This window comes from Cloeon dipterum, chromosome 1, assembly GCF_949628265.1.
Source record: "Cloeon dipterum chromosome 1, ieCloDipt1.1, whole genome shotgun sequence".
NCBI lineage: Eukaryota > Metazoa > Arthropoda > Insecta > Ephemeroptera > Baetidae > Cloeon > Cloeon dipterum.
This window is the reverse complement of record NC_088786.1, coordinates 1,600,972-1,619,147: the sequence shown is the minus strand read 5'-3', so window position 1 is coordinate 1,619,147 and position 18,176 is coordinate 1,600,972. Positions and strand designations below refer to the sequence as shown.

Genomic DNA, 18,176 nt, shown 5'->3' with positions numbered 1-18,176 from the left:
TTTCCTGCTCGCCCGCAGGTAAATCAACAACAATTAAGCCGATTCACCTGGCGAGATAGTTCCACGGTGGTGCGGAATACAATGAGCGAGAGATACTTTCTTGTCCTTGGCGCAGAAACCTCTTGTCATTTCACCAATCGCGCAGGTAGCCGACCTTTTGACCGCATCGGAAACACACACTTTCGACCCGCTGGAGAATCCTTGACGCACACTCCGTCAGTTAAAAATGCCTTTGTGAATTGAACCGGTCCGACCTGAAAAATCAAGGCTCGAAATCAGTCAGCGTCGAGGCCGCCGCTTCTCGCGCTGAATTGATTGACAAATTGAGCCAGGCGCAAGGATAATGACTCTATTATTCTAATTTTCACCTTGTTTGCGCGTAATCCGAATGAAAAACGCTGATTGCCCGGCCGACCCATTTCGCAGTGACGCAATTATTTATTTTTTTCCGCTCTTGACCAGAAGCCAGAAGCAGTGCGCACGGAATCGTATGATGTGACGACTTTGGGTTCGAATGGTGGCGTCGACTGCAATTTACGATTAGCTCTCCTTTCGAGGAAGATTCAAGAGGCACCAAACTCGTTGTTGCGGTCAGGAGGTGCGAGCGACGAGGAAAGGAAAACTGAGTGAGTCATGCACCGAGAAGCACAACACATAATGCTGTGAATTGCCGCCGCCGCCGCCGCCGCGTGGGAATATCAGGCGTGACATCAGCCCGCGCGCACCGCACTGCAGCGCAGCGCGAGGGGCTGCTATTTTCGGCCTGATACATTCCGGCTGTAAACAAATTCTTCAGGTTGCTGCCAGCAGAGCACGAATTCCGATCACTTACGCGGCCAAATTTGCATACAATCGCCTAATTGACTTTAAATCACTGCTCCCTCTCTCTCTCTCTCTCTCTCTCTCTCTCTCTCTCTCTCTCTCTCTCTCTCTCTCTCTCTCTCTCTCTCTCTCTCTCTCTCTCTCTCTCTCTCGTCGCAATTTTAAATTGGATCGCGTCGTCGGCCGTGCAGCGTCTCGTCGCGAGAATGTTGCCGATATTTACTGAAAACTGGCTGCGGCACCAACCAAAACAAAAAGGGCCTTTTCGTGGAACGGGTTTTGCAAACCTGCCTGCGCGCCCGCCGTGTTTTCCCCATTTTTGTCATTTAATTGGCCTCTCGCGCGACCGGTTGCGTCGCCCGGGGCGCAGATCTGCTCGATACTGATTGCATAAATATATTCCAGTAATTTCGAGAGACGCTGTTCTCACGTGTGCCGGCGGATGACGTGTGTATTCCGTGCAGAAAAGGCTAGAGCCGTTTGTGTAATTTTTGTGCACGGTGTGATCTAATTTATGCCGCGGTTGGCGCAACGCAAACACTCTGGCGCGCTTCACACACAAGAAGTAGTGTCGTGACGCAGGCCAATATAATTAGCCCGGCCGCGTGTTTTCGTTCGCGTTTCAAACGTATAGCCTTTTTTTTGTTTGTTTGTTTTTCGTTAATTGCCCTCTCGAACCATCTATATTTCTCCTTTCTTTTCACCGCGAATAGCATTGAAAACACAAGTACTATTTTGCGCTATTTTGGGGCAAACATAATCGGCAAAAAATATCTGTTTTCGAGCTAGAGGTCGACGTCAAATACGCCCTCAGCTCAGTCTATTTATGGTAATTCAACCCGATGAAAATCGATACAGGAAGACGGCCGGGTAATGTGTTGGTTCGCTTTCCGCCGGGGTCATTTGCCCCCCGAAATCGTGTTCTCTTCTTTTGCTTCAAGTTGTGCTAATAACCTCGGTCATAAAAATATCACTCGCGCGCGTCTGCTGCTGCGGCTGCTGCCGCTGCCGCCGAAGGAAGCTCCCCCCCAAATGACGCATCGTTTCCTTTTACGCGCTCGTTTTTTCTCTTTCCGCTCCGCTTGCACGCGCATACCAAAGCTTTGAAGAAGAAATGCTGATAAACTGTGCTTGTGTAATAATTGAACAATTATTACAAAGGAAACGGTAGTGAGATTAAAGCGGCATCATCATATCGCTTTCTTCTCCCAGTAACAACGCAAATTGAAATAATGATTTTAATGGGGCGTTCTTTTTTCACAATTTAAGACAGTTTTTCAACAGTTTATGTCTAAAAAATATAGATTTTTCCACTATATTTCGATCCCTCTCGTCGCGATCTATCCAATGGTGTGCGAATTTAAGGGTAAATTCACCTAAATTGTGATTACACAGCAGTTAGACCTTCTCAAAATCATTTCCAAATCTCAAATTACTGAAATATCAAATATCTGCCGCTATAGCTAGGTCAGTTAAGATTTGGCTGCTCGATGATTGATGATGTTGCCAAGCGTTGCTCAAGTTTTGGCTTGGTTCTCTTCGTGGGCCGGTAATGAATAATGATAATAAGCATTAGGAGACCCCGCCCCCCTTTTGTGCCGAAGGTGCGCACGAACTCATGCGAGCACGTTTTTTCGGCCGATTGTTGTTCCACCCCGTGTGCCGCATGCACCTGCCATTATATTATTTCCCGAAAGAAAAAACGCACGTTCGTTTTGTGTGTGTGTAGAGCATAATGAAATGAAATAAACAGCTCTCCGCGCGCGCGCGCGTGCGCGTGTGTGTGTGTGTGTGTGTGTGTGTGTGTGTGTGTGTGTGTGTGTGAGGAAACGTTGGGCTCATCTCGTCACTCGCGCAGTTTATGGCCAAATGCTAATAAAGCAGCACTTTTTGCAAGTTGTGCGCCGCGACTGTTTTATTGCTGTGAACGCCCGTGCGAATATTTGTCCGCGTGTGTGTGTGTGTGTGTTCTACGTACAAACACAAACATATCTATAACGTAATGTTATTCGCGCGAGCTCTTTCCGGCGTCGCGTTTGTTGTTTTCGCCGTGCTACAAACTTCTTTTGTCTCGGCGGCAATTATTGTTTTGATAAGGAAATGTAAACGCCGCTTTCACTCGAGGGCACGACATGCAAATTAGCAGAACGAACCGCTTGGCTAATTAATCGAAATGCGGCGTTTTTCCCCTTTGTTTCACAACAGTTTCAAGGTCATCTTTTTTTCATTCCGCCACGCCGCTCTTCACCCAACTTTTTCCATTAATTTTTGAAATTCTAAGCAGCGCTTCCAGGGGGTTCTTTTGTGTTAAATTTATTACAGTGCCAATGAAATTCTGAGTGAGCAGATGACAAAGCGCTTCTTATTAAAAAAGTTTCTTTAACTCCCGCGAGTGGAGGTAAACAAGTCGTTGGTTCACATGACAAGTCACCTTGCCCTAGAAACAATTTTAGAACTTGTTCGGCAAAATTAACTGACGCGCAGTGAAAATTAATTAATATAAAAAGACATGCAAAGTTTGGCGGAAAATCTGAATTATTTTTAATTAATCCGGAAAGTTTGTTATTTTCCCTACTGATTGAAGAAGAAAAATGTTTCTCAGTTAACACTTTTCACTGCACATGAATATATATTGAAAAGACAGGCAGGGTGTCTTTCCTCTTGCACCTCCAGAAATCTTCCTTAACTTGGTTGGCGGGAAAAACCTACTCTCTACCGAACTACAGCGTCTTGTCAAATTGGTCATAAATCTATATTTGAGTTTGTAATAAAATTTTCTTTTCAACAAACACACGTGCATGTCGAATCGGTGCGGCCAGTGGTCTGATCTTCAGTTAAAATACAAAACCATTTTTTTACAAAATGTTACCTTATGGGATGGACACTGGGACATAATACAGAGAATGGCCCAATTCCTTTCATGAATTTCTTTAGCTTGCAAAGCTGTTTTTTACATCCCTTGTCGCCAAGGGTAGTTTATTATCGATTTATTGGTTGTATTCGATATTTATTTATTTTCTAGTAACCTGCTGAATGGCATAGGTACGTTAGTTGCAACGTCTTAGAGAGAAAACGTCGATCATTTGAATTAGAACGAGTGAGCCAATAAAATACGGCGTATTTTCAACGGTTTGCTGCTGTTTAATAATAATAATAATTATTAGCATTGAGCGCGATAAAAATTGAGCCGTGCGCAGTTGAGCGGTCAAAAATGCTGACGATGAACAAGATGCGAGTAATTATTCGCAATAAAAACGAAAAGGAAGTTGCACACATCTGCAATTTACTCGCATTTATAATACACGTTTTTCAACGCTTGTATTTATACATACACGCATACACACAATTAAGCCGGCAGCGTAATTGCGAGCGGCGGCGGCGGCACAAATCGCTCGCTGCTGTGCACCATAGAGAGAGAGAGAGAGAGACTGTGTTGCAAGAAAGAGAGATATTGCTCGATAAAATTGCTCCCGTTATAGCGCAGAGGTTATCGTCGTCTCCGACTTGTTCGTGGGGTCACGTGATCCATCGCCGCCACTTTGATGATGTTTCGCTCGTGATTTTCAGCAGAATCGATAAAAAAAATGAAAATTTCAACAGCTGCACGCCACGTTTTATTGCCGTCCGCCGTGGCCGAACCAGCTCGGTGCTTATCGTAAAATGTAACCATTTATTATTTATTAAATCATAGGCCTACAATTGCATTGTTTGCTGTTGAGGAATTTGCAACAGTTCAAATCAGGACCGAAAAAACAGTTCGCTTGTTGCGATTTTTCCTTTGGTGTCTGATTTTTGAGGAGAAATTCCATAAATTGTGAAATAAATCATTTTTACAGTGCTGCAATTTGTCTCTAAAATTTAAAAGGAAAACTGGCAAAATTTGGCTATTTCCGATTATTAAAAATGAGTTTTAGGATTTTTACAAGTTTAAAATATTAAAACGTCTCGTGGCTACCTGATTACGTGAATTAATTGAGTTTTTTAATGCACTTAATCACCACACCGCAAGGAGAAAAGAAGCAACTAACTGATAAGCACCATAATATCAGTTTGAGGAAAACCGCGACTACATTATTTCTTAGATATTTATAATACATATCAGCAGCGGCTTAATTCCGTCGCTGCAGTGCAGCGGCAATGAGGTAATGCGTTGGTTGGTTATTATTATCATAAGCATTGACCCGTGGGCAAGTCGGCGTGGTGAAGCCATTTCCGCAACCAGATTCATCTTTCCCTTGGCTTGTATTGTCGCAGTCGCACCCATTTAGAGAGCGCCTGGAATTTCTGCCGGTAGATGACGCAAAACGCTGCCGTGGCTAGCACAACCCGAAAATTCTTTCGCCCTCTGCCGCCCGTTGTTGCGGCTCGTTCTCGTTCTCCCCTCGCCCGCCTCAATTATTTCCTTACTTGGCCGCTATCTCGTACAGCGCACCGAGCTTGTCGGTTCTTGCCGGCATTCTTCTCAACTCCGAGCTTCCATTCGTTCGATCTGCTGGCTGTTGGCTGACGCTTCTGCTTCCAAGCAAACTTGGACCGATTTCTGCATTCGCTAGTGGGTGTTTAGATTCCTTGCTATTCCAAGATGTTGGTAGCCTACCCTGCCGTTTTCCGTTTCGGATTGTTCAAGTGAGTATTTCGATACTGAATCTCGTGGATTCAAGTTGAAATTCCATGGCACACACGTGTTGCCGCGAAATTCGGAAGGCTCGTGTTTCTGGCCCATTTTAAAACGCGGTCTGCGTTGTTTTCGCTTTCGCGATATGCTCCACCTCCGAATTAGGGTTATGGCTTTGGCGTAAATTGAGATTTTTAATGGTGCGATATTGCACTGCACCGTCGCTGCATTACATACCCGGCCATTTTGTGTTGGTGGGTAGAATTTTGTCTCGTCGTCAGGTCACGTACGCCATACGCCAACGGGTGCCCTAGCCTATTGCCGTGTTTGGCAAGCTATTATTCTTTCCAACTCGGTAAATTCTGTGCCTGAATCGATTTATGTTTTAGATAATTAAACTAAAGGAGCGACTCGTTGAAAGTGCCGGTCAAATTGCAGTTGGATTTATGTAATCACGAGATGATGTAATATTCACAAAATATGGAGTATGTATAAATTATAATAATTATTTCTAGACCGGTTTGAAGGTATTTTTCTGAACTCGTTATTTAGTTAATTTTGTCGTCTTGCAAGTTTGGATGCAAAACGTGGCCGGCCACCCACGCAAGCAAGGACATTGATTTGTTTGTGTAGTCTTTGAAACGTCGTATGTAATATTTTCGTCATGGCATTTTTGTTTGCTTTTAACCAAGAAATTCCAGAAATTTCTGCCTGCCCGAATAGATTCTTTTGTAAAGTGCAATAATAGAATTTTTAGCCTGCCCCATAATTCTCTCCCTTCTGTTATTTTTGAATGCAGGTTCACCACCTGCTGGTTGTTGACCTGCTTTGACTATTGTTTGGCTGTTATTTTTAGGAATTTTAAAGGCTAGGGTGAGGGTGGAATGTGTCTTTGTGTGCGAGATTGAAGCGTAGGTGGTCTAACAATAGCAAAATGAAGCGAAGCGCATCATGGCGGAATTCTTTAAAGAAAATCTTAACAGATTCTTTTTAAAAAAATTCTAGAAATAATGAAGAAATAGAAAGCTAATATTGAATAGTGAGAAAAATTCTCTACTTAAATAAAATTCTTATTACAAAGTTGAGAAAATAAATTTTGGATATTTTTCGAGGCTGAATTAATATCGATCGAATCTCTAACCTGTTGACTATTTTTTGACGAATCTAACTCTGTGTTTAATCATGTTTTGCAGAGAGCGGCAGAGTAAAGATGCGGCGGCGGCGGCGGCCATTAAGGCTTACGAGCAAGGCAATAGAGAACACAGGGTGGTGATGGAGAGGGCGGTTCGAGAGCACGAAAGAGACCGAGATCACCGAGATCGGCAGTTGCAGCATCAGCAGCAGCAGCAGCATCACCACATGGAGAGGGTGCGTGACGAGAGACTTATGATTGAGAAGGTGCGAGAGATGAGCAGGGCGCAGGATCAGGAGCGCGAACGCCAGAGGCAGCAGGCCCTGGAGAAGAAGCGGCAGGCCGAGGCTGTGCACATGCATTTTGAAGAATCGCTGCGGCTGGCAAAAAACAAGGTGGGTTCAAACAAAGCAACGCTCGCCCCCTGATCCTTACAATAATTAGAAATTCGCTTTTGACCGATTCATTGTTACTCCACTAGGTTTGGAAAGTTGAAAACAACCTTTCAATCCTCGCCATGGTGAGTAACACACAAACACGTTGGCTGTTGTTCCGTCTGATTATAGTTGTTTGTGTTACTTCCCAGCATCATTTGATTTAAACTTTGAAACTGCCGATTCCATATATATTATATTTTCCATCAGTGTGAAGACTATTTTGTTGAAAAACTATGTTTTGTTCAGAGGCCGGGTGGAAACTGCGCGAGCTGGAACCTGTCCACGTTGCCTCCGCCCATGTCCAGAGCTAATCCCGAGGAAGAAGCTCGAAAGGCGGCTTCAGTGGCGCAGCAGCAGCGACTGATTTTGGCCGAGAGGCAGCGACAGGAAGCGCGCAGTCAAGTGTACTATACTTCTGCGCCGCCGCCGCCAAACTCTCAGCCTGCTCCCGTAAGTTGCTTTTTAAGCGCGATGAAATTCCTTTTTTACTCTCTATGATGAATATAACTATTGGATCCAAGTCTGAAATTAACATGGGTGATGGAACACTTCTTACTGATGCTCCCGGAACACTGCGTGGAAATCCTATTGGGATCAGTTGGCTCATTCGGTTGCGTCTGTTTCAGATTTCGTTGAGGAAAGAGTACCCAACACCGCCAGCAGCGCACAGCAGGATGCCGCCTGTCAAACACCCACACTTGCCCGATCCGAAGGCAATGAAAGTCGAGTCCGGCTTCAACTCGTTTGGCTACCCAGCTTATCAGCCAGGCGCTCTGTTGTCCAGCGTCGACAAGAAAATTAAGTCTGAACTGCCGAACCCTCCGCCGCTGTTGAGTGAGCCAAAGTCGTCGTCAGTGATTGTGAAAAACGAAGCGAAACGCGAGCCAGTGTCGATGGTGGCTCCCAAGTACTCTTCGTACCCCGTCAGGACGGCCACGCCTCAAGCTCCCCCCAAACCGTCCCACCACATGCAACCACAACAACAGCAGCAACAACAACAGACAGACTCGCGCGCCCTGTGTTACCCGACGGGTCCTCCGTTCGCCACGGCGGGCAAGGGCTCGGCCGTGGCCTACCCCTACTCGACGGCCCCTCCCAATTCAAAGCTGTACGGACAGCCGAGCGGCACGCCGCCGGCGCCGCTCAAGCCCAAGGTGTCGAGTCCGGCGCCGCCGCACATCTACGGCATCCCCACGCACGGTCTGGGCCCGCCTAGCGTGTCTACGCACCACCACCGCACCTCTGAGGGGCCCAGTCCGATACCCCTGACGCAGCCCCCGCACCTCCTGCAGAACAAGTACTTCGCCCCACCGCCCGCGCACACGGGCTCGAGGACACTCGAGCACGGAAGGGGTATGGATCACCACCCCCACTTGTTCGCGCAAGGAACCCCGTCCCCCTCGCCAGGGGCCACCCCGGCCCCCCCGCACGCCTCGCCGCTGCCCGTCCTGCCGCAGCAGCGAGTGGCGCCCTTGATGGCGACCGCGGCCTCGGCCAACGCGTGCCAAACGCAACCCCTCGATCTCGGCTTCAAAGACCCTGGTTCGCCCAACAAGCGGTCGGCGCCCTCGCCAGACCTCAGCAAGAAAAGACGCGTCGAGACTCCGCAGCCAACGATCTCGGTCACGCCGCAGCCTCCGCCGGCGCAGCCCACGCCGCCGCCAGCGGCCGCCTCGCCGCTACTCTCGAGGGTGAGCGAGCCGTCGCCGCTGATCGCCAGTGCGGCCACCACCATCACCACCGTGGAGAATTTGGCCGTCGCGGCCGGTGGGGTGATCCAGCAACGGCCGCCGTCCACGCCGCAGCCCTCGCCCAGCACGACACCGAGCAAGGCCCCCAGCCCGGCGCCAACCAAATCCCTCCACGGTCTTGGTCTCAAAAAGGCCTGGCTGCACAGGCACACGACAGGTTGGTTCGTCGCTCAACTACCGGACACGACTTTTATCTCTGATCACTGTAGCAAACTCGTATTGAACTCAAGCATGATTTAATAAGGGCTGTGAAATTTGGACAGTTCAAAGCGTCCAAATTTGATTATAATCTAACGCATAGAATTTTCAATTTTTTTAGTTCAAGTTCAAACAGTAGCTTTTGTTCATTATTAATCAATCACACGACTTTGCAACGTGGATGAAATTCTCATCTGAAAGATGAAAGAATATGTTGGGTGAATTAAATTTTGCAATGAACAAACTGGTATGGAAGTTTAACAAATTATAAAATTGGAAGATAAAAACATAAACACAATCTTGTTCCGTAAAGCAGCTGTATCAGCCCTGCAGTTCAAAAATCAAAGGCACAGTATTAGCAGCAGATATTTAGTTGAAAACTTCGGCTTTCACTCCTTACAGAGTGTAAACGAATTGACAACCCCGCAATTTAAATCTCCGTCTTATAAATGCGCTTAAATTAATGCAAATCCTTTCTTATGCAAGCAATTTGGCTTCTATTATTAGGAGAATAATATACTTTCGTGTGGTATTGAATTTATTTAATAATTACTGGTTGCAATGCAAGAAGTATTTTGAAAAAGCCTAAGTAAGTTTCAAGTATGATTAAAAAATGGTTCAATTCAATCTCTTCTGACAAAATAGCCATTCATTTTCTTGCTATTTTTCAAATTAGAGAAAAGATAATTGACCTCTTATTGTTCACGTACATTTTTAAGATTCTAGAAACGTTAATTAGCATAATTTTTGCTTTAAAATTACGAATATCTTGGCAAGAAACCTCTAATTTGCACGGAAAACTTGAAAATTTCCGGGAAACCCTGTCTTAAATTCACAGTCCTAATAATAATTATGATTGAAAAGCTATGCATTTTAAAACGCCACAGTTAGGAGATATTCAGGTATGACCTGCAGTCTAACTTCATTATGTTCTCAGCATTTTCCATCTCTTCCACTCATAAGGCACATCCATCGTTGGAAATGTTTAAAATTGATTAGAGTGATAAAATGTCATGAGAACATGCGGCAGACTCGCACGTATCATAATTATTCAAGATGTGTTTGTAATCTTGTAATTTTTGTCTTTTATAGGTAGAAAATGAGTCGACTTCCTCAGAATTCTTGTGGTCAGCTCAGAAATTTGCTCTTTATTTACTCTCCTGAATGCATAGTTTGGCTCCAGGCCAGTCTTAAAAAATTTCTGCTAGTTTTTTGCCTTAAGTGCTGGAGTTCAATACGCTTAGTTGTTAGCTACGGTCAGTCCTATATTTTAATGATGAAAAAATGATCCAATTTTGACAATCACGTGATTATACAAATCAATCGAGCTTTTTAATTCTGAACAAACACTTAAAATTGCCAATTCATTTGTGCCATCAACGAATTCTTGACTAATTCTTGCCCATTGATGCGTGTTACAGGTGAAGATGTGGGCGAGCAGAGATGCGTGACGCCAGTCACCCCAGCCGATCCTTCGCCAGTGCAGTGCAGCAGTCCAGTTATCAACCAAGTACCTGCCTCGCCTCCCCAGCCAAACACGCCCAAGGGCAAAGTCGGGGCTGCCAAAGTGCCATTCAGAAAGGCCACCGCGTCCGTCAATCCGAGCATGCTGAACGGCCACGGCGACTCGGGCCAGGAGAACGAGTCCTCGAGCTCGGACGAACCAGCACAAGCACAGAAAAAGTCGCCAGCCAAGCGGAAGCCTGCGGGCAAACGGCGCAGAGGGGCCAAGAAGACTGTTGTGCAGGAGGAGAGAAGCAAGCGGAGGGCGGCCACCGCCGCCAGCGACAGTGACAGTGACAAGGAGAGCGGCACCGAGAAAGACTCTGAGGACTCTGTGAGTTCAAATAAGCGCGGAGGCGGCAAAGAGACGTCCGGCGGCTCGAACGGAGGCGGCGGGGGCGGCAGTGGCGCCAACAACGGAGGTGCTAAGAAGCGGGGACGTCGACCCAAGTCAAAAAACGACGAACCTAGGCCTCCCAAGAAGGCCAGGGGCTCTGGTGGGAACGACGACGGGTCTCCAACTCCCCCTCCCAGGGATCCGTCCAAGAAGCCGCCCATCAGCCAGCTAAAGAAGACTGGGGAAAGTTTTTTACAAGACGGACACTGCTTTGAAGTGGCGCCCAAGCTAGCTAAATGTAGAGAATGCCGCCTTACGCAGAACCAGCGCAGCAAAGAAGTGTACAATAATATTTTCTGCAGGTTCTACTACTTTAGGCGATTAAGATACACTAAGAACGGGCAGCTAGCCATCGCCGGCTTTTCCGATCCTCACTTGGACGCCAAAGAGGTGCGTTCACTGCTTTTCCTTATTCAAAAACAATCCTTTAGTAATTTCTCAAACATTCTAAAGCTCTCTCTCGTATTATATAGAAATAGTGAGTTTGATGTTGAAATGTCCGTAAATGTTTTTACATCGCTGTTTTTATTATCAGTACCTAAATGTAGCTGCTGTTACATTGGAGTGTCCGAAGCACCGAATAAGCATCTCATGATCGCGTAATCTTTTCCAGGAGGATGTTAAACTGTGGACTCCGGACACAGTGCCAAATGACCTCGACGCAAACATGGCCAAATTTTTACTCACGGAAGTTGGAGATCAGTTTTGCGACATCATCCAGCAAGAGCTGGAGGCGAAGGAGATTAGCGTGGCAAAAGGTGAGCCGACTCGATCCGTCTGCGCTGACACCGAGTGCAGCGTGTGTTTGCCTTGCCATTTGCCTGGTTTGCGGCATGGAATGATGATCTCCCATACAAACCCCTTATTAAAACGTGAAGGACTTTGTATTGAGCTTTTTAACCGTCTGATTTTGCCAACCCCCATTCCTTGCAACTATTGAGCCATCGCTTTGATTGGAACGCTAATTTTTCTCCTCTGATTCAGATCGGAAAATCGTGTGGAAGAAGGTGGTTCAAAAAGTGCGCGAGATGTGTGACGTTTGCGAAACTACGCTCTTCAACAACCACTGGGCCTGTGACAAATGCGGATTCGTCGTCTGCATTGATTGCTACAAGGTGAGTCCCATATTCTGACTGAGAAAAAAAAATAAATTGAAAAATACTGTGATGAGAACATGATCCAATTTTGACTTCTGTGATAGTATGTATCAAACGAGCTTTTTAACCCTGAGAATTATCGATTTTATTTTCTTGAAAACGGCCATCGCAAAGTGCCTAGCAACATTTTTAACCAAACTTGTATTTCCGCAGAACCGCAAAAATGGCAAATGCAAGAGGTGGGAGGACCCAGCCAACAAGGACCGTGACGAATTCCTCTGGCTTTTGTGCACCAACAAGCAAGGTCACGAACTCGAGCGCCTCATGCTGACCCAAATAATCGTGAAGGACGCGCTAACCGCCCTGGGACGCAAGATGCACGATATCAGGTCGCATTTCGGCATCAGGCAGCAGTGTTCGTGTCCGATGAACAAGGACGTCAAGGCCAACGGCATCTGCAAGGAGACGCAGGCCAAGACGGACTTGAACAACGGCACCGAAAAGTCGAACGGCGCCTCAGACCCCCTGCCCAATGGAGGAGACAAGGAGGCGGAAAACTCGCCGCTGAGCGTCTTGGCCGACGTGGCGCTGTCCTCGGACAAGAAGGAGGAAGCCAAGTCACCCAGCCCGAAAAGCACGCTGCCCGCCAGGAGCAGTGACTGGGACTCGAGCGACTCAGACTCGGATAACGAGAAAGAGGAGACCAACTTCTCGACGCTGCGCGAGCTGCTGATCCGGCGGCCGTCTGGCAAGACGAGCGGCTCGGAATCTCCCACGCAGGCCGAGGAGGGCGCCAAGTCGGACGACCAGTCGGCCACCGAGCAGACGACGCCTGCCGAGGAGGAGCAGCTGCTGCAGCAGGACGGACCGAAGCAGAAGTTGCTGCTGAAAAACTTCAAGCGCAGCAAGGAGTACCGCGTGACCAACACCCGGCTGCCGTGGCGCGTGATGACGATGGCCAAGAGCAAGATGCTGTACCCCAACGTGCCGCACCAGTGGCAGTGCGACGGACGCCTGCTCGTGCTCACCGACCCCAACCACTCGGACAACATGAAGATCTTCCAGGACCAGTGGAAGAGAGGCCAGCCGGTCATCGTGTTGAACGTGTCCGGCAAGCTGAGCCAGGAACTGTGGCACCCCAACAAGTTCGCGCAGGACTTTGGCGACCAGAAGGCCGACTTGATCAACTGCCTGAACGGTCAAACCGTGCCTAATGTCGCCATGAGACACTTCTGGGAGGGCTTCGAGTTCTATGGCAAGCGCCTCACCGACAAGCAGTCCAACTCAATGATTCTCAAACTTAAAGACTGGCCTCCAGGTGAAGATTTCGCCGACATGCTGCCCGCGCACATGCAAGACCTGATGGAGGCGCTGCCAATGCCGGAATACACGCACCGCAACGGCAAACTCAACATGGCCTCGAGGTGAGTTTTAAAATTTTCAAATTTTTTTGCTGTTTTGTGTGCCAAGTTTTGCGGGTGAAATCCAAGCAAAAGAAACCGGCCACTTGGAAAGTTCGATTTTTCCCATATGAACTCCATAAATTCAGAATTAGGAAAAATCAGTTTACGTTTTTTGCAAACCAAAGTCTGCACTTCTTGTTTGGCATTTCGGTTTTTCTATATTGATCTGCCCAGAATAAGTGCTAAATCAAAGTAGCAAGAGTTACTGAGTTACCGGCATTTCGCTGTCAACTTTGACGCTGTTGCACATTTCCTAATTTTCACACCCTCTACGTTATTGGTTGAATCGAAAGCACCGTATTAAGTTGTCATGTTGATGTTGTTGACAGACTGCCCGAGTACTTCGTGAAGCCAGACCTGGGACCCAAAATGTACAACGCTTACGGGTCGTCACTTCACCCAGACATTGGGACCACTAATTTGCATTTAGACGTTTCCGACGCGGTCAATGTGATGGTCTACAGCGGCTGCTGCAGTGATCACAACAACGAGGAAAACATGAAAGGTATGTAGATCGGAACAATGCGCCGTGGCCGGATCATAATTGTTTTCTCAACCCTGCAGCTGCTCTCGCGGCCATCGACAAGGCTGGCTGTGATGTCTTGACCAGGCGGAGGGTCCGCGAAAAGGGCGTGATTCCAGGTGCTCTCTGGCACATTTACGACGCGTGCGATGCCGATTCCATCAGAGATCTCTTGAACACCGTAAGTAGACCTATGAACTACCCCGAAACTGACCGCTAACCTGTACAATTTTTTCCCCAAAGATTGAAGTCGAAAGAGGCAAACAACCGGATCCAAACCACGATCCCATCCACGACCAGAGCTACTACTTGGACGAGATTATTCGCGAGCGCCTGCTGAGGGAATACAACGTGTCCGGCTACGCCATCGTGCAGTGCCTGGGCGACGCCGTCTTCGTGCCGGCAGGAGCGCCTCACCAGGTGCGCAACCTGCACAACTGCATCAAGGTGGCCGAGGACTTTGTCTCGCCGGAGAACGTGTCGCACTGCTTCCAGCTGACCCAGCAATTCCGCGACCTCGCCGAAACTCACACCAACCATGAGGACAAACTGCAGATCAAGAACATCATTTACCACGCCGTCAAGGACTCTGTGGCGGTGCTCACGGCACAGCTCAAGAACAATCCAGGGGCCATCAAAACGGAGGCTTTGCATGAAGCCGACACCAAGAATTCTGTCAAAGGTGGATTGCTTTGATTTGTTTTTAATTAGCAAGACAAAACGTTTAATCGAGATGTAATAATCAAAACTAAATGCTGACGATTTGATTGTTTCAGTGAAAGAGGAGCAGGATAAAAGTGAGAGCGGCTCTGACAACGGGAGCGCAGGCTCTGACGACCAACGTGAGAGGAAATGTGTTGGTGGCGTGCAGAAGGTGAAGGAGGAGGCGTGCGAGCTCGTCTCTGCGGACGAAATGAAGAAGGAGAGTTGCACCTCGGCCGCCGTCAGTCCAAACTCGGTTGCGTCCTCCTGAAAAAGAACAACGACGTCTCATTGTGATAAAAAGTAATTTTTGAAAAAGCCTGCAGTGAATGGATGTTAATGAGTTTTGCTGTGACAAACCGTCATCTCTCTCTCGATTGGTTGTGGTTGACCACGTGTGTAGGGTGGAGATTATTAATTTGTGCATTAAATGAGGCTCATGTTTCGTGTCTTACTTATCAAACGAGGCAATTCTTTTCGAAACCTGTACATATAGATTGCTATTGTGTAAGGTAAAACGTAACAAGCTCAAAAGTTGGTTGGATTTCGAAAGTTAAACTTAAACCTGAAACGGATGAAATACTGTAAAGTTGTAAGATTTATGATCTCAGTGTGTTGAGGATGGACTCTTACTTACTCGGACGCGCTCTCGATTATTTGCAAAGTGTTTCCAGACGGCAAAAGGAATCTGGTAACCCCCCCCCCCCATTCAAGTTTCTCTTGATGTGCGTGCCGCGGCGGTCTCTGCGGGCGGCGCCTCTTATCGATGTTGATTCAATTATTGATTGTACTTAGAGCATTCTCAAACATCTGTCTCTCAATGTTTTATCCTTGCGATCTATCAACCATGTGCCAACCGTCGTCATATGTTAATTGTCTGGTAACTAAACTTATTTTCACCAAGCTGAATTCGACAGAAATGCATTTTTCCTCATAATAACATGAAAATAAGTTCCTAAGGTTGGTTTCAAGAGTTTTCTTTGCTCGGCTTTGACATCTGGCTGCTTCTGCAGAAACTACTTCTCACGGATTATTTATTTGCTAAAATATTCCGAGTGGTCTTGATCGGCATAAGATTGGTGTTAATTTTCTACAAGCATTGTATTATAAGATTGTGAACACAATATTTTAAATTATAGGTTTTCTACTCTGTAAATAAATTATTAAAAGTAATTCTTGCGAAAAGAATTAATATGTTTATTATGGAGTTACATTTTTCATTTAAATGCTACCAGAATGAGGAAAGGGTCATTTTCCAAGTGTCAGGTGAAAGATGACAGTTATTTACTTATGGAATAGCTTCCGATATTTAACCCACGACCAAAGATATTGCAATCGCCATAATTTATTGAATACAGAGGTCATTAAAATTTGTGTACCTGCAAAGGATTTAAAAATTTCTGACAGAAAAGTGCTCTGGGTACGCTTATTTTGCAGAGCAAATAAATACGCTAAAATGAAAAGCTAGAAAGGATCAATTTTGGTATTTTCCGCATTTTTCCAAATTTTATCCCGAAAAGGTTACATTTTGCGCCAGTAAAGTTCGGCATTTTAGAAAGTTACCGCAGTCTTATTGTTAGCGAAATCAGTGGCTTTTGTAAAAATACCTGTTTATGGTAATACATTTACGAATTTTTGATCTGCAAGTGTTACGGAAAAATGCGCAAGATTTGGGTCACCAAAACCCTGCTTGTGCTAGAGATTTCATTTTTCTTAAATAGCTGTCACAAAATCAATCTTCTAAATTTCTTAGTGGGGGCTCGAAGTCGAGTTAAAATCCTCTTAAAAACACAGCAGCTGAATTTTGCCTACGACTCGATCTAAAACCTGAATAAATAAATGCAAAATCATCAACTAAACCAAATACTGAACAAATTCACGTACGTTCTTGACAAACATGCAAAGCACGATTTCGGTTAAGATAAGAACTTTGTTATGGCAACGGATCTGCACTCGAGTAGCGAGAATATATACATAAGGATATTTCGTTCCGAGCAGTGCGGCAAGTCGAGAGCAAATATTATTATTGAAGAGAGCATCGCAAATGGTGCAATTTTCGCTTTGTTATGTAAAGCCATGCGTGCAAATATTATACATATCTAAATAAGCGGCATTCTTTTGTTAGATAAGAATTATTTGCTCAAACATTTGATAATGCTATGAATTGAACAAACGTACGTGCCTTTGAAGCAATGTTAATAATCATAAGTTTGATTGATTAAAAGCAGTAATCCCCTGCTTCGTTAATTTTTGCTTCATTAGTGACAAAGCGATTATCAGGTTAGCAAATAAATTGCTGGCGTGGATACTTATTCTTCAATGTCAAGTAAGAGAGATGGCACACACAAATCAGCAATATATATACATATATTATTTGCTTACGATGAAGCAAATCCCTGAGCTGCATTAATGGAGAACCTGTTTGAGCTTGTGCTGAGAACGCTCGACACTTCCAAGACTCTTATAAAACGGCAACTAAATAGTTAATGTATATTTTTATTTATATAAGCACATAGCAAAAAAATTAGCAGCGTGTTTTCGTTTTAATTCCTTATTTCTGCCAGAAATTTTATTAAGAGGAAAACGCCACCAAAGAATTTTTACTGGAAATTATTTAGCCATTCAATACATTATTTTTCAATAATCTCTGCAACAGATCGAGGTTTCTTTGCTCCTTATAGCACTCTATTAAAAAGAGATAATGCGCGCTTCAATATCAAGGCAGCTCACACTGGCCTCTACGCTATATCAATTGATCTTCTAGGTATTTGTCGCAATCTCTTATGCATGTTTGCGGTGGTGAGGATGCGTTGATTTCTGATGTGGCAACAATTAAACAGTTAATAAACTCACTTTTTGAGCCGCATGATAGAAAGATAAATTTAATGTACTTCGACACGACAGGTTTTTCAAATTAAAAAATATGGCAAGTCCCTATTCCCTATTTTTCCTGGAAAAACAACACTTTTTTGTTTTGCTTCGAGTTTCAAACAGTTTATCGACCAAAATATGTATATTTAGTCATTATTTTTTGATCGGCAAATCTTTGGGCTTTTTTGTGCTTGATATTGTTTATTTGAAGAGGTTTGCGCCACAGTTAACTCTTTCAGTCGATAAAAGACATCAAAAATTAAATATATATGATGATGTTGCTCACGGGGGAGTATGACAAAAATTAAAATGACAAGTTGAATGAATGAACTATATAGAGGCTACCCAAATGAAGGGAGAATTTTTTCGATTTAGAAGCTGGCTCAAAGCTTCAAAATTAAATTGATTTAGAATTACAGTTTGATCAATTTAGGCGAAATTTGGTTTGTAGAGACACTTTTTTTTCATTCAGACAAATCGATCTGTGGGACTGTGGGTTGTTTTTGACGTTCTAGAATAAAATCAAATTTTCAGACAAGGGCTTTGTAATTTTTTTATGGTTCATCTTTAAGCAAAAAGCAATACATATTCTGAAAGCTGATTTTTAAATGTGAACCAAAACTTTCTTGCATTGTTTTTTACTTAAAAAGAAACAATGCAATTTA

At 45.2% G+C, this 18,176-nt stretch overlaps 1 protein-coding gene and 1 non-coding gene across 4 annotated transcripts in view; both read left to right on the top strand.

Moving 5' to 3' along the window:
* Positions 1 to 15,847, top strand: part of Kdm3 (Lysine demethylase 3) — a 46,964-nt gene extending 31,117 nt beyond the window's left edge. For 2 of the 3 annotated variants that reach the window (XM_065482979.1, XM_065482996.1), the window contains exons 10-21: positions 6,631 to 6,964; positions 7,051 to 7,089; positions 7,253 to 7,456; positions 7,633 to 8,914; positions 10,377 to 11,245; positions 11,469 to 11,613; positions 11,840 to 11,970; positions 12,166 to 13,376; positions 13,745 to 13,920; positions 13,980 to 14,119; positions 14,182 to 14,620; positions 14,715 to 15,847. In XM_065482979.1, the coding sequence (XP_065339051.1) occupies positions 6,631 to 6,964; positions 7,051 to 7,089; positions 7,253 to 7,456; positions 7,633 to 8,914; positions 10,377 to 11,245; positions 11,469 to 11,613; positions 11,840 to 11,970; positions 12,166 to 13,376; positions 13,745 to 13,920; positions 13,980 to 14,119; positions 14,182 to 14,620; positions 14,715 to 14,911 (5,167 nt within the window). In that variant the 3' untranslated portion in view covers positions 14,912 to 15,847. The remainder of the gene's footprint in view (positions 1 to 6,630; positions 6,965 to 7,050; positions 7,090 to 7,252; positions 7,457 to 7,632; positions 8,915 to 10,376; positions 11,246 to 11,468; positions 11,614 to 11,839; positions 11,971 to 12,165; positions 13,377 to 13,744; positions 13,921 to 13,979; positions 14,120 to 14,181; positions 14,621 to 14,714) is intronic. The other variant, XM_065482988.1, reaches the window with a different exon arrangement.
* On the top strand, positions 10,224 to 10,302 carry LOC135934892 (small nucleolar RNA SNORD36). Its single transcript, XR_010574152.1, has one exon. It is a non-coding gene; the product is annotated as a small nucleolar RNA SNORD36 (small nucleolar RNA).
* Positions 15,848 to 18,176: the final 2,329 nt, after the last annotated feature.